The sequence below is a fragment of the Peromyscus maniculatus genome, chromosome 9, assembly GCF_049852395.1.
Source record: "Peromyscus maniculatus bairdii isolate BWxNUB_F1_BW_parent chromosome 9, HU_Pman_BW_mat_3.1, whole genome shotgun sequence".
Classification (NCBI taxonomy): Eukaryota; Metazoa; Chordata; class Mammalia; order Rodentia; family Cricetidae; genus Peromyscus; species Peromyscus maniculatus.
Window position 1 is genome coordinate 39,449,221 of NC_134860.1, and position 15,184 is coordinate 39,464,404.

At 35.9% G+C, this 15,184-nt stretch overlaps 1 protein-coding gene across 2 annotated transcripts in view; it reads right to left on the bottom strand.

Annotated features, from left to right (window-relative positions):
* The window catches only part of Adk (adenosine kinase), a 407,238-nt gene that overhangs the window by 270,633 nt on the left and 121,421 nt on the right, over nt 1-15,184 (bottom strand). For both annotated transcript variants that reach the window (XM_006984766.3, XM_006984767.4), the window contains exon 4: nt 10,822-10,900. In XM_006984766.3, coding sequence (XP_006984828.1) covers nt 10,822-10,900 — 79 coding nt within the window. The remainder of the gene's footprint in view (nt 1-10,821; nt 10,901-15,184) is intronic.

A 15,184-nucleotide genomic window follows, 5' to 3' on the forward strand; every position in this document is an offset into this window, starting at 1 on the left:
TATCACCATCTGCCACATCCTGCTCTGATATTTATAAATACAGTTGTGCTACTGACGCGTCTAACAACTGCTCCAGGTGTAAGGCATTAGAACAGAGAATTCGCTTTGATCACTCCAATGTCATTTTTTCTTTTAAAATGTAAGTAGTCTAGACTGGCTGCAGATTCCCAGAGATGTGTCTCATAAAAAAAAAAAAAAAAGTCAACAATCAGAAGTATTTTCACTTCTGAATGCAGGTACTCAAAGGGAAAGGCTTAACAACTTGAAATATCAGTGCTATGAATTTTAGTTCAATGTCTCTATTTTATTCAAATATAACTTTGAAAACATAGTTTTTAGACACTCAGTGCATATAGGGTTTAGAAAAATTTAAAGTTCTCAAAACTGGAATGAACATTGGATGATAATCTGTATTAAAACAACAATAGGCAGTTCTCTCAAAGTTTAATTAAGACAAAACAGTCTTAATTAAAAGTAAAAGTAAAAATTTTACTACAGCGTAAGTATAAAATTGGAAGCTTATCTAAGAGATAAGAAACTGGAAGATCAAAAAAAAAATTAGGCAGTATAAAACCAAGTCACATTGTTTCTCAACCTTTTGGCTAAGGTATATAAGGCTAAGGCAGAAATCATTAAGTCAGGCTTAAGTGTATAATAGTTCATAAGGAGACCAACCTAAGTATTTAGTCTTATGTGAAAAAAATTCAGATCCACCACTGGCAGTTGTAAATATGTGATTATGAAACAAAAGCTATAATTAGGAACACAGTGTTTATTTCTGCTCCTGAAGGAAAACTGTGGAGAGAGGCCATTTGATAGGATCTTATTCACATTTGGAGTTTTGACAAAATGATTTCCATTATAGAAAAAGATAGAAGTATAATTTTACCCAAAGATCTTTGCTTAATTAGAAAGGAAATTTTTACTACATTTAGAAAAATGATAGCTACTGAAATAACATAAAAATTCTTATTCTTCACTACTGAATACTCATAAAAATCCACATATCCTCTATATTGAAACTTAACAGAGAGAACCAATTTCAATGATTATATACAGATTATATTATAATTCACAAAGAATAAGAATTTAAAAATACTTAATGAGTACCCAAAATGCACACAAAAATAACACCTAAAAAAAGTCAAGAAATCAATTCATATGAAGCTTAAAAGTACATGAACTTGTGTGATAATAGAAATACCTTAGGATCAACAATCAGGCAAAAAGGTACCAAAGCATGAAGGCATATCACTGAAACCTAAAACATGGAAGAAAAGAACGAAGCTGGGCAGAATAGGTCAGGTTGTTATCCCAGCATGTGGGAGGCTGGGACTAGGGAGATCAACCCAAGTTCAAGGCCGACTAGGGTACCAAGTGAGGGCCTGTTTCAAAAAGGAAAAAAATGGGCAGAGAGGGGAGTCAGAGGATCAGTGACTCAGTGGTAGAACACCTGTCAAGGCTGGGCTCCTAAATTTGGTATACAGTACCACAGAAGCATAATAAAACAGATCCTCATTAGAATTCATAGAGATCAGAAGGAATGGGCTGACATATAACAGAGGGTAAGTTACAACTGAATTCCTCTGAGGGTATTTGTAGAGACTGAGCCCAAAGAGTTTCATTTCACCTTTTCATGTTTGTAAGCATACTAAGGCACAAAATATTACTATGAGTTAGACATTTTATTTTGAATGCTTGTATCATTTTATGTCAACATAAGGAAAATTTATTTACATACACCCAAAGAAAACTGTAGTAGAAAGTAAACATTCTTCAAAAAAGCAGACACTAAAAAAGTTTGTTATTAACAGACCACCCAGGCATGGTGGTTCACGACTTTAATCCTAGCACTCAGGAATCAGAGGTTGACAGATCTGAGTTTGAGGCCAGCCTGCTCTACCCAAGTGAGTTCCAGGCCATCCAGGGCTGTGAGGCCTTGTCTCAAAACAAACAAACAAACAAACACAAAACAAAAACCCCACAACAAACCACAAAAAAGGATAGTACAACAGAAATTGTTAAGAGGTCCTTCAAGCTACAATGAAAGGATACTTAACAGCAGCCAGCACCCATATTAATAATAGAGGGCCTTGGTAAAGGCAATTACATAAGCAAATATAAACCACAACACTATGGAACATGTGGAACACAACAGCTCACAAATGTATTGGTGCACAGTTGGAAAGGAGGAGTGCTGAGGTAGGGCCTCGGTATATATTCCAGGCTGACCCTGAACCCATGATACATCTGCCTCAGCCTCCTGAGTGCTGATCTGAATTCCAGAATACAATACAGGCTGCTGTAAGCCTACTACGTTAAGGAGAACCTGGAGCAATTCTTCCACTGTTTGGGCATTCCTTACTGAACGTCAGTCCTTCCTCCCTGCCCACTGCCCCTCTCCTCAGGCTCTGGAGAATCACAGTATCCCAGTCCATTCTTCTGTAAGGCTGATGGCTTGGTTCCCACAACTTAATGAGAACATGTGGTCTTTGTCTTTGTGTCTGGCTTGTTTCACTTAACCTAATGCTGCTTCCAAATCACAGTGTTTCTTTCTTTTTAGAAATGAATGGTACTCCATTGTGTAAATATATCCACTCATCCCCTGAAGGATATTTGGTTTTATTCCATATTCTGCCAATGGTGCTGTGATAAACACAAGTGTGTAAAGGTCTTCCTAGTACAACTTCATCGCACTGTAATTCCTTTTATATTTATAAACAACTTAAAGGGGAATTTAGGAGAGAATCATTACTAAACTATATTAATTAATCACCACAAAGTAATATATTGTATGGGCAGACAATATATGAAGATGGAATCATTAACAGTAACTAAAATGAGAGGGTAAGTTGGAGATGTAAAGGAAAAGTATTTGTATACTACAAATTCAAGTTAGGTTATTATAAGTTTACAAGGTGAACTCTAACTAAATGACACAGGAAAGGAAAAGGAAGGAGACAAAATAATAAACTACCACAATTCAATTACATGTAAGCACTGTTACTATAAGACAAAAATAAAAAAATGGTACTTGTTAATGACTAAATTTTGGTATCCCCTCCATCCCTGCCAATTTACATCTATTACAAATGGCATCCAGCTTGACTTGACTGTAACTATCTTGAGCAGTGACCACTGTGCTACCCCTGAGTAACTCTGGTATGCTTTCCCAGCATAGTATAAATAAACCAAATAATTTGATTGGTGTGTAGTTTTATGACTGGACCCTGGTGCCATCAAAGCCAAGAATGTGCCGACATCTTTGAAATTACTCGACATAAACCAGATATTTTCCCACTAAGATGAAGTGATTTTGTCCTGCCTGCTCCATAAGCCACTTTCCTCTAACCTAAGTCACAGGGGAATTTTGCTGACTTTATTGCCCATGGGTCTGTACATAAGTCCCCAGCAGCATGACAGCACTCTGTACTCTGTTTCTACATGTCTGTCTGTCTTTCTTTCCTCCCACAGTACCATGTGTCTGGTTCTCATATGCTGGGACTGGAAGCATATTGAAGCACTAATTTCCAACAATACAGAAACTGACTGTATATGAAGATAAGCCTTTAACAAGGTAGTTAAGTTAATGAGGCTATTATGGGCCCTAATGCAATCTGACATTAGTACCTACAGAGAGACACAGAACATAAGCATGTACAGTGACAGCCCAATGAGCAAGCAGCAACAATAGTGGCCACCTGCAGGACAAAGAGTCCTGAACTAGTGTGCAGAACTATGATGAAAGAAGCTTACTTAAAAAAAAAAAAGAAATCCCCATTGTTTAAGCTACCTTGCCTCTTACACTGTTGACAGGCCTAGCAGAAGAGGATACAACAGATTTAGAAATACATTATTCTATAGTGACTTCTTCATTACTTAAATGCTACTGTTAGTAAGACAAAAAATATAGGACCAGTTAGTAGTGGCAATAAGTAATAATGGCATAAAATAAACAAATGTGAGAAAATATTACAATATTTGCAATGCTTCTTTTGTTAAAATACATATAGCTACTTTTTTATATCATTTAACAATTTGATAAAAATTTTATACACTGTATTATATATCCTTAAAATATATAATTGAACATGAGAGTGCAACTGCAGTTAGAGATCTTAGTATCAGTCTATTATGACAATAAATAAAACATCCTCTGTTTCAAAAAAAATGGTTATGGAAAATTATTTAAGATTTTATTCATTCGTGAGCAGACATATAAGAGAGATTAGTTTGCACCTCTATGGAAATATTATTTGCTAGAAAAAAAATCCTACTAAGTGATTCTATACATTTTGACCTCAGGGCACAGAACATCTACTTTGTGTCTAAATGCTTGTTTCATTAATCCATGTCTTTACCAGTCATGAACTTTGCATTTACAGATCGATCATATAGTTACTGTAGAGACTCATATCTGTTTAAAGTGTTGAGCATAAAAGATGAATGCTCACAAAATGAGACATCTATCTCACCCAGCTCCCCAAAGGCTCTCTTCAGAGAACACTGGAGAAGGAGGAAGAAGTGGAATGCTTTCTCCCAGGCATGACAGCAGTTCCACACATGAACTCACAACAGTGTGGTTACCTGCAGAATACATGAACAAGACCTAGCCTGCCAAGACTCCATTGAGGAAGTGGGAAAGCTTCAAAAGGGGTGGCCCCTCCATGAGGGGGAAAAATGACACTAAGGAATTAGTACAGAAGAGAAGCAAATCAGTGGGGGCAGGAAAAACAGGGTAATGAGGGGTGATGGTGATCAAATCACATTATACGCATGTATGAAAATGCCATAATCAAATCCATTATTCTAATATAGACTAATAAGAAACTTTAAAAATGAATTACCTATGACTAAAATGTCTATCAATTTAGAACACTCTGAAGTATACTGGCTGTTGTGTAAACTAAAATTTCATCCTCAAAAAATAATGCTTTTTTTTTTTTTAAAGCACAGAGTTCATTAGAATTTATGGTGTCAAAATCAGAATTGAAACAAAGTTTTAGTATAGGGGCTAATAAAATTCTATTGAATTTCAGTGCACTTTCCTGGAAAAAAAATTTAATAATAGGTTTGAAGCACTTTTATTACATAAAAATGAAGCCAATATTTTTGTTGTATGAGTTTCTGCCAGCTTCTTTATAGCCTGCTAAAATATCATCAAGCCCTTCTAGAAAAACTGAAGGCAAATTTCTGCTACAACATGGTTCTTTTCTTTATAATGCTTAGAGTTTTGTCGACAGACACATTGTTTTTATCTCAAATTATTAAGTCTACTGATATAAGGTCTTGATGTGTAGTCCATGCTAACTGGTCTTGAACTTGTAATCCCTCTGCTTCAGCCTCTGAATTTTTATTGTATTTAACAATTGGTATTTCTAGGTCCGTGTCCATAGCCAAAGATATTTATATTTTTGTTAATATTTTGGGAGCTGGGGATTGAACCCAGGGCCTTGTATATACTAGACAAACACTGTCCTATTAAGCCATTAAGGCATAATACAAGACAAAAGGCACTCTTTTGGGGTCCTATTCGTGAAGACCATCTTCTGTATCTTTCAAGTTGAAAATTGTATTAAATATCATTTGAAAAAGCTGAAAGGAAAAATATATATTTAATGTTCAAATTAAGTTCATTATTTTAAAAAACTGGCAAATAAAAAACATCACACACTGAAATTGGATGATCTGGTGAATTGTGACTGGCTAATATTGGTATATGAAAATATTTTTTTATGGAAGCATTAACATCCTAGGTAAGAAAAATCACACTTCCTTTTCACATGTTCTATGCAGGGAGGATAGAGACACAGAATGTTGCTTTTTGATAAATAAAAAGTATAGGAAGGGGTTGGAGAGATGGCTCAGCAGTAGCTACTCTTGCAGAGGACCTGAGTTTGGTTCCCAGAAACCACACTGGGTGGGCTGTGAGGGCAGCGGCAAGTGCACAGATACATATGAAAAGAAAAAATCTTTAGCTGAATGTGGTGGTGTATACCTTTAAAAAAGTATTTACAAAGTAAAGGCGTGTAGTCAGATCTCTCTGAGTTCCAGGCCAGTTGGGGCCACACAGTGAGGCCTTGTGTCCAAAAACAAACAAAAGTACAGTAACAAAGAAGTGTATAGAAACTGCCAAAGTTTGAGTTTGTATTGTCTGTCAAATAGACACGAGTCTAGAGTTATATGTGAACAATACATCAACACATATGGGTTTATATATAATTGTGGCTTCATTAAAACCTTCAGTATGGTTAGATAAATCAAAAGAGCTTTAGGAACATTGTCTTGACATGATTTCTCACATCACATTGAAGTATAACAATATGACTACTGGTGCTATCAGACAGAACTGTAAGCAAGTCAACATTCCTTATCAAAAATGTTCCCATCTCTCCGGCGTCTGACAGAGAGGCTTTACAGAGCACAGCTTGCCTGAAGAAACATTCCCTCATGTCCCATGGGCCATGAGAGTAAAAACTTCTGGTTCATGAATGTGACATGAGGTTGTAAATGCCTGCAGAATGATTAAGCTAATTCTCTATTTTGAGTAAGCATCAGTGCATTTTGAACACACTGCTGTCTGAGAAGTGCCTGTCATTGCTTTCACAACCCTCCGGGTACCTTGGCTAACTGGGGGTTCCTGTTGTTATACTGGTCCCCTGTTTTGCTGGTTTCCCCCCTAAATCCAGTCAGGTGTGAGCAACCATGAAAACACCATAGTCACCAAAGCCTTGTTGTTGGTAATGTTTGGACTTTGGTTTTGTTGAAACTGTCATGTTTATTTTTACAATTTAAACTTGTACATAAAATGACCACAGTATTAAAAACAATTAACTATCAATACAAAGTCCATAATTTAGTGACAAACACTAACTTTCTCTTATGCTAGCTTTGACTTCTAGACAGGATCTCACTATGTATGTCTAGCTGTCCCGGAACTCTCTCTGGAGACTAGGTTGGCCTCAAACACACAGAAATCCGCCTCCTCTGCCTCCCAAGTACTAGGATTAAAAGTGTGCCCAATTAAAAGTAGTATCATTCTAAAATTCATTAAGTAGTTTAATTCTCACAAATTTCCATCCACTCTAGGACTTCATCTTACATACAGATAGAGGTATCTATGCCCCCACCCTCAAAGCTGAATAAATTGTTCATAGCTTTAAAGCCACTCAAATAGTACAAAGGACAAACAAACAAACAAATAAAGCCCTTCAACTTAAATCCACTTCTAATGTATGCCCAAGCTCCCAAGAACAAGCTCCCACCCCAATGCCCTAGTTTTCAAGACAGAGTTTATCTGTACAAACTTGGTTGTTCTGGAATTCACTATGAAGACTAACCTAACTTCAAACTCAGAGATCCATCTGCCTCCGTCTTCAGGGCGCTGGGATTAAAGGCATGGACTACCACAGCCCAAGCCCACATTCTTGACCTGCACATGTTATGTCCTTATTAAATAAATGTGTTGAAATCTTTTATAATTTATCAATTGTGATAAATTATCCATAAAACAAAATATACTCTTTTAATCATTTTATAACTGTGCTTTTACTTAGCAATGAGTTATATTCTGAGACACGTCATGAGGCATTTCAGTGTTATAAGAATATCACAGGGTACGTCCACACAAACTAAGGAGGATAAAAAGTTGGTAGACGATACAATCTCATGACATCACTGTAGTACCTGAGGCCCCTAAATGCCCTAAACACTGCTCTGAAACACATGACTGCATACAGGTCGTTAGCATTAAGTACATTTATGTATTTTGTGCCAATGACACTGCCATCCATCTTCAGAATACTTTTCCTCTTCCAAAAGAGAAACTCTAAGAATTAAACAACAACTTCCCATTTGTCCTCCTCCCATTCTACTTTCTCTATGAGTCAGTTTACAGCAGATACCAAAAATAAGTGGAGACATAAAGTGTGTGTGTGTGTGTGTGTGTGTGTGTGTGTGTGTGTGTGTGTGTGTGTGTGTGAGAGAGAGAGAGAGAGAGAGAGAGAGAGAGAGAGAGAGAGAGAGAGAGAGAGAGAGAGAGAGAGAACACAATAGAAGCTCTCTAGGCATCTTTTATAAGAACACTGATCCACTTATTCAGGGTCCACCTGCAGGACATTATCTAACTCTAGTTACCTCCCTAAAGGTCTCATTTCCACATGCCATTACATGGGAGAATTGGTGCTTCAAACTATGAGTATTAGGAGGACATAAACAAATCAGCATATGCAGAAATGGAACACCTGGGTCATGTGGTTAATATCAGCTTTAATTCACTGAAGAACAAGCATCACAGCAGTGACACCATAAATATTCTCCTCCCAAGGACAAAGGGTGTCCAATTGTCCAGATCCTTGCTAATGAATTTTATTTTCCTTATTTCATTTGCTTGTTTGGATAGTGGACTTCGTGGTCCTTATCTGAGAAAAAAATATTGTTATTTAATCTATTTGATCAGTGTATTTTGTAATATCCAAAATCAAAATGTAAGTCATTCTTTTGTGTATGTGACTTTGGGGACAGAGCCCAGGGCCTTATGCATGCTAAGCAAGCACTGAGCTATATAGCTATATAGCCCAAGACTTTTTTCCATGTATTCAAATTTTAAAAACAAATCACACTTTATTTTGTGTATGGTGTGCATTGTGTATATATGGAAGCCAATGGAAATTTTTAGGAAAAGATTATTTCATTCCATCATATGAATCCTGGGGACAGAATTCAGATTTTCAAGCATTGTCAAGCTTAGAGGAAAGTGCCTCTCAACCATCTCATTGGACCTAAAAAAAGAGTCGGGAGAATCTTGTGTTGTAGCCCTAACTGGCTTTGAATATCTGCTTTTCCTGCTTCTGACTCCTGAGTGCTAATATCACAAGAATGGCCCACCATGCAAGTGCAACACCATTTTTTGAAATTTAAAAAGTCTTCAAATACTAAACCAGAGGTACCCCAAATTACTTTATATTTTCAGATAATAGTTTTGCCATGTTTCCCAGGCCTCAAATTCACTATGTAGCCAAGGCATGCCTTGAACTTGGGATCCTTCTATTGTGACTCCTGAGCAGCTGATATGATGGGCCTGGGCTACTACATTTGATTTTTGCTTCTTCTGTCCTTTTATGCCAAATTCATTAGAGCTCAATCAGAATCAAACATTAGAAGTAAGTTGACAAAGATCTTCTTAAGTCATTTCAAAATCACCATCTCAAACATTAATATATGTAGCTTAACTATTATAACCTTTGAACTTTAGATGTAGGTAGAGTAATTCAATTGTACATTTAAATCAAGTCAGAGTTAATAAAAAGGAAAGAAAGGAGGGAAAGAAAGAGGGAACTCGCTGGATTTCATTTCTCATTTCTCCATTCCTTCAAGTGAATTAGAACTCAAAGAGAAAGCATTCATCAACAAACAAACAAGAATGACCCTAGTCAATAAAAACTAAACTATGATTACAGAGTAAGACATTAAGGTAACTTTCAAATTGTAGTGATTAGCTTTTTCATATCCTTCTAAATTGGAGCTTGAAAATTAACATTAACTTTTTTTGTTTTTAAGATATTTTTAATGTGGGTGCTCTATCTTCACGTACATATTATTCTAGAAGATGGCATTAGATCCCACTATAAATGGTTGTGAGCCACCATGTGGTTGCTGGGCAGTGAACTCAGGATCTCTGGAAGAGCAGTCAGTGCTCTTAACCTTTGAGCCTTCTCTCCAGACACTAACATTAACTCTTAACATTAGATTAGCTGTTGAATCAAACAATATTTCAAAAATCTGTTTATTCCAATACTACTGAATGAATGAATGCCTTGGATAGTTCTAAAGTATATAGATTCATATGCAAATAAAAATACATGTGTATATAAGTACATGAAACACATGCTTAGATATTGACATTGAAATGGTTAGAAAGATAAATATAGATGGTTAGTAGTGGTGGTTCATGCCTTTAATCTCAGCACTCAAGAGGCTAAGGGAGGTGGATCTCTAAATCTGAAGCCACTATGGCCTATAGGGTGATTTCTAGGCCTGTCAGACCTACACGGTAAGGCTCTATCACAATATAAAAATGAAACAAAACAAACAAAAAGATACATATATTTATATCCATGTAATTATATAATGAAGAATGTTAATATATTGTAGCAATATCATTTCTATACATCACATAAAATGAAAAATCCATAAAGTTTTGTTTTGTTTGGAAATGGGGTTACACTGTTTCCCAGGCTGGCCTCACATTCATGATCCTCCTGAATCAGCATATAAAATACCTGAAATTACGGGTGCATGCAATCACCTCTATAAAATGAAAAATTTCTCAATTACATTAGTAGTACACACTTGTAATTCCAGTGCTCCAGAGCCAAAAGCAAGAAGATTGCCAGAAGCTTTAGGCCCACCTAATCTACATTATAAGTTCTAGGCCAGCCAAGTCTGTACAGGGATTGAACTGAGGACAGAGGGATGAACGAGGCAAAGTAGTTGATATTATAAGCAAAATCAGATACAATTAACAAACAAGAAAAACATTTCACATATAAAATAAAAATTATGGTTATCCATGAAATAAGTTCTCCAAACCAATAAGATGTAAAAAAAAAAGCAATGAATAAATATACTAAATTCTTTCTGAGTTTATCAAAGAAATAATTAAAATTATTTTTATTACCTGTGTTGTTAAAGACTCAAGTGAAAATGAACAAAAGTGTTTTTGTAACAATAAAAGCAAATGGAAAAAATTATGTAATAAAACCAAAAGTTCAGAATCATTTTGAAACATTTTTATTTTAATTTTTAATATAATTAACTAACCTGAGCCACTTTAATTGAATTCTGGGTAGAGCCACCAGCATGATATTCAACTTTGAATTTTTTTACAAGTTCATCAAACCTACAAGGAAATCACAGGAGAAGGTAAGTTAGCATATGCCAGTTTCACAAACTGCAAATTCTAATTAAAATATAATTAGTAGAATCCTAAAATCATTTATTTGCATTCAAAAAATGAATTAAATTTCTTCTGTAAACACATAACATTAAGAATCTAAAATATGTACTATCTAAACTAAGCCATTATACTAAATAGACCGTAAAATAAAATTAACAGATTTGCCAAATGAAGGTCACATATGGCAAATTGGCTATTCAAAGCCAGAATCCTGCGGAATGGGATGGTGTAGTCTGTAATCCCAGGAGATAACGACAGGAAGTCAGAATCTAAGGTTACTCAGGTGACACAGCGAGATCAAGGGCAGTCTGAGCTACAGGAGACCCTGTCTCAAACAGCAAAACAAGATATAACCAAAACCCCAACAGAGTTCTAATTGGGAATTATATAAAACGTAAAAAGTGAGTGTTTTCCCCTAATTCACACAAGGATTTTCTACAGGATAAAAAAAAAAAATGTCCTTGCAATCATTATGAAAGACCTAAAAATTATATCTTTACAATTCAAAATAAATGAGGAAGCAGGTGTTCACTTCTCATTTCACATCTTTTCTTTTCTTTTCTTTCTTTTTTTTTTTTTTTGGTTTTTTGAGACAGGGTTTCTCTGTGTAGCTTTGCGCCTTTCCTGGAACTCACTCTGTAGCCCAGGCTGGCCTCGAACTCACAGAGATCCACCTGGCTCTGCCTCCCGAGTGCTGGGATTAAAGGTGTGCGCCACCACCGCCCGGCTCATTTCACATCTTACTGAATTTCAAAAATTATGTTTTATATAACAGTAAAATTTTCGAAAATTAGAACAGAATTTCAAAGGTGCAACAAAATAATACTGGATAGGTAGTAATGGGAGACACAGTAAAATATGTGTTGTAAGTGCTGTATTTGTAAAACTATTTCCACCTTAAGCTCAGTGTTAAATCTGAAAGTTTCATCTGTCATAGAAAAACACTTCTAAGAACAATGTAAAGAACCCTGGACTACCCAGGACTAAGTAATGTGCTCAGGTTGTTCTACTTCTTTCTGTCCCCCAGTCTTCCTATTTTCTTCTTCCCTTCCACTCCCTCCCACCTTCCTTCTTTCTTCCTAACAGCTTTTTAAGACATAAATAATAGGCTGGGAAGACAGCTCCGTGGCAGAGAGCTTGCCAGGCACATGGGAGACCCAAAGGTCAATGGCTACATTGCAAACAAAACAAAGAAACAAAGAACTTACGTTACACACACACACACACACACACACACACACACACACACACACACACACACGCCAACAGTTCACTCACTTAATACAGCACCCAACTGCGTGGATTATATTCACTTTTGTGCAACTGTCGCCACAATTAACTTCAGAACAAAAAGTCAATACTCTTCAAAACCAAATCTCTCCAGCACCTGACAACTTCAACTACTAATGCATATTTTGTCTATATTTTTCCCCATTCTGGACAATTTGTATACAAATGGAATTATATACCACATGGGTTTTGGTAATTAGACCCTTTCACAAACACGACTTTCAAGGCTTTCGGAGGTCTGAGTAAGAATGACTCCCATAGGTACATTCATTTGAATGCTTAGGACATGGCCCTGTTTGAAAGGATTAGGAGGTGAGGCCTTGTTGGAGTAGGTATTACTGGGTGTAGGCTTTGGAGTTTCAAAAGCCCAAGTCAGACCTAGTGGCTCCTCCTCTCTTTGTGCTGTCTGCAGATCTGGATGTAGAACTCTAATCTTCTCCAGCACCATGTCCATCTGTATGGCTGCCAGGCTCCCTGTCAGGAAAATAATGGACACCCCCCAACTGTAAGCCAGACCCAATTAAATGCTTTCCTTTGTAAGAGTTGGCACAGTCATGGTGTCTCTTCACAGCAATAGAACACTGATTAGGACAAGGCTAATAATATCTGTGCTAGGCATTTATTATACCACATTTGTTTATGAATCTATGTGTTAATGGATACATGAAGTGCTTCTATCTTTTTCTCCTACTATGAATGCATATATAAGTTTTATGGACACATCCTCATTGTTGTTCAGTGTGTGTATCGCTCTTGAATCAAATGTTTTCTTCCATGTTTTACTTTGTGAGGAACTCTTACCAACAACTATCCTAGGAAAACTTGATTGTCTAATTACGTGGAAAGAGCAAGAACAGAAAAGCAGTTTTCATCAATTTACCAATGTGGAAACTTCTCAAAAATGACTAGTTGGACAGGCACTAGCACAATAAAAATGGGTATCAATAAATAAGAAAACAATGAAAAAGCAGATCATAAAAATGACATAAAATATTAAACACAAATGAAAAGATCTGCTCAGATGGCCTAACAGCCATCAGTTAGAAATTTCAGAATAAGAGACCAGCAATAATGAAGGAAAAGTAGTTAGTTTTCAAACAAGAAGAAAAACACAATTCAGACTTCTCTAAACCCTATATAGTCTTACCAGAGAATGAAGATATGAATATATACTTATTTAGAATTTAAAAATTTTATATTAAAAAAGAACTTAAAAATAAATAAAAGATTATCTGAAAAGGAAACTAACACCAAATTTCTTATAAAATAAAGGATGTTAAAAGACAATGGGAAAGTATATTTTATGCTACAGAGGGGGTATAGGAAGGATCAAAAACTACAATTCAATATCCCCACAAGTAACTATTTATTAGCTTCTAGAAAACTGAGGTACAAAGAATGAATAATCTGCCAAGATGTGGTGGCGCACGCCTTTAATCCCAGTACTCGGGATGCAGAGGCAGGCAAATCTTTGTGAATTCAAGGCGATCCTGATCTATAGAGTGAGTTCCAGGACAGCCAGAGCTACACAGAGAAATTCTGTCTTGAAAAACTAAGAAAAAAAAAAAAGAATAAATAATCTGAAGTATATTAAAAAATGAAGTTTCATACGTAAAAATAAAAACAAATTAAAAGTGTAACTAATTAAAAATTAAGAAAAATTTAATATTGATCAAGTCTACCTTTATCACAAATAAACAAAAGCATTAAGGGCCAGACAAATGTACAATAAAAATAAGAAAAAAATGATAAATGTTGAAAAGCAATGAATCAAATACATATAAAGAGATTTCTCCATAAAACAATTAGTTGAGTGTATGAATTATACTCAACATTAACAAAGAGATAAAAATTTTGAGAACTGACAGGAATCTCTCAGAAAGTAATTTGACAATATACACCCAAAATCAATCTCTCCTCCCACCCCTCTCTCTCTCTACACACACACACACACACACACACACACACACACACACACCACTCATTATTATAAAATTCTATTTCAGGTACATTATCCCAGAGGAATCCGCAAAACATAAAAAATTCCATGTAAAAAGCTGTTTATCCTACAATGATATGCAATAACAAATATAAAATACAAATACCCCAAATCTAAGAAATGAGTCAGGAAAATAAAATATACTCTGTACAACTATAATTATCTACCTGCTGCATTATTTCAAGACAGAACTATAATACCGTATGAAGCTATGGCTTATAGATACTGACCGACTATATTAACCAAATATATAAAAAGAGTTGGGCACGGTGGCACATCTTTTGACCTTAGCATTCAGGAAGCAGTGTCAGGGAGATCTCTGAGTTCCAGGTCTCCCAAGGATATCCAAAAATAAAAAGGGTAGGAAACCTGTTGTTGTTTGTTTTTGCTCTTTTAGGGGGCCTGCTACCCAGCTCCCAAATAAATCATACATGGAGGCTTATTCTTAATTATGTATGTCTGGCCTTAGCTTGGCTTGTTGCTAGCCAGCTTTACTTAAATTATCCTGTTTAAAATGCTTTTGCCTTTGGGCTTTTACCTTTCTCTACTCCTGTATACTTTTCACTATTTCTTACTCTGTGGCTTACTTTATAGCTGGGTCACTGGCTCCTGATGTCCTCCTCCTTCTCTGGATACTTCTTCCCCCGAGATTTTTCCTTCTATATATTCTATCCCCGCCTGCCAACCCGCCTATCCTTTCTCCTGCTTTGCTATTGGCTGTTCAGGTTCAGTTCTTTATTAGACCATCAGGTTAGTTTTAGACAGCAACAGTAACACAGCTTCACAGAGTTAAACAAATGCAACATAAATAAAAGTAACACACTTAAAATAATATTCTACAACAGAAACCAAAGTGAAAAAAACAAAAAAGGCAAAGCATGAACATTTGTTGGTATAAAATATCAAAATAATTTGAGATGGTTTATATTTATCATTCA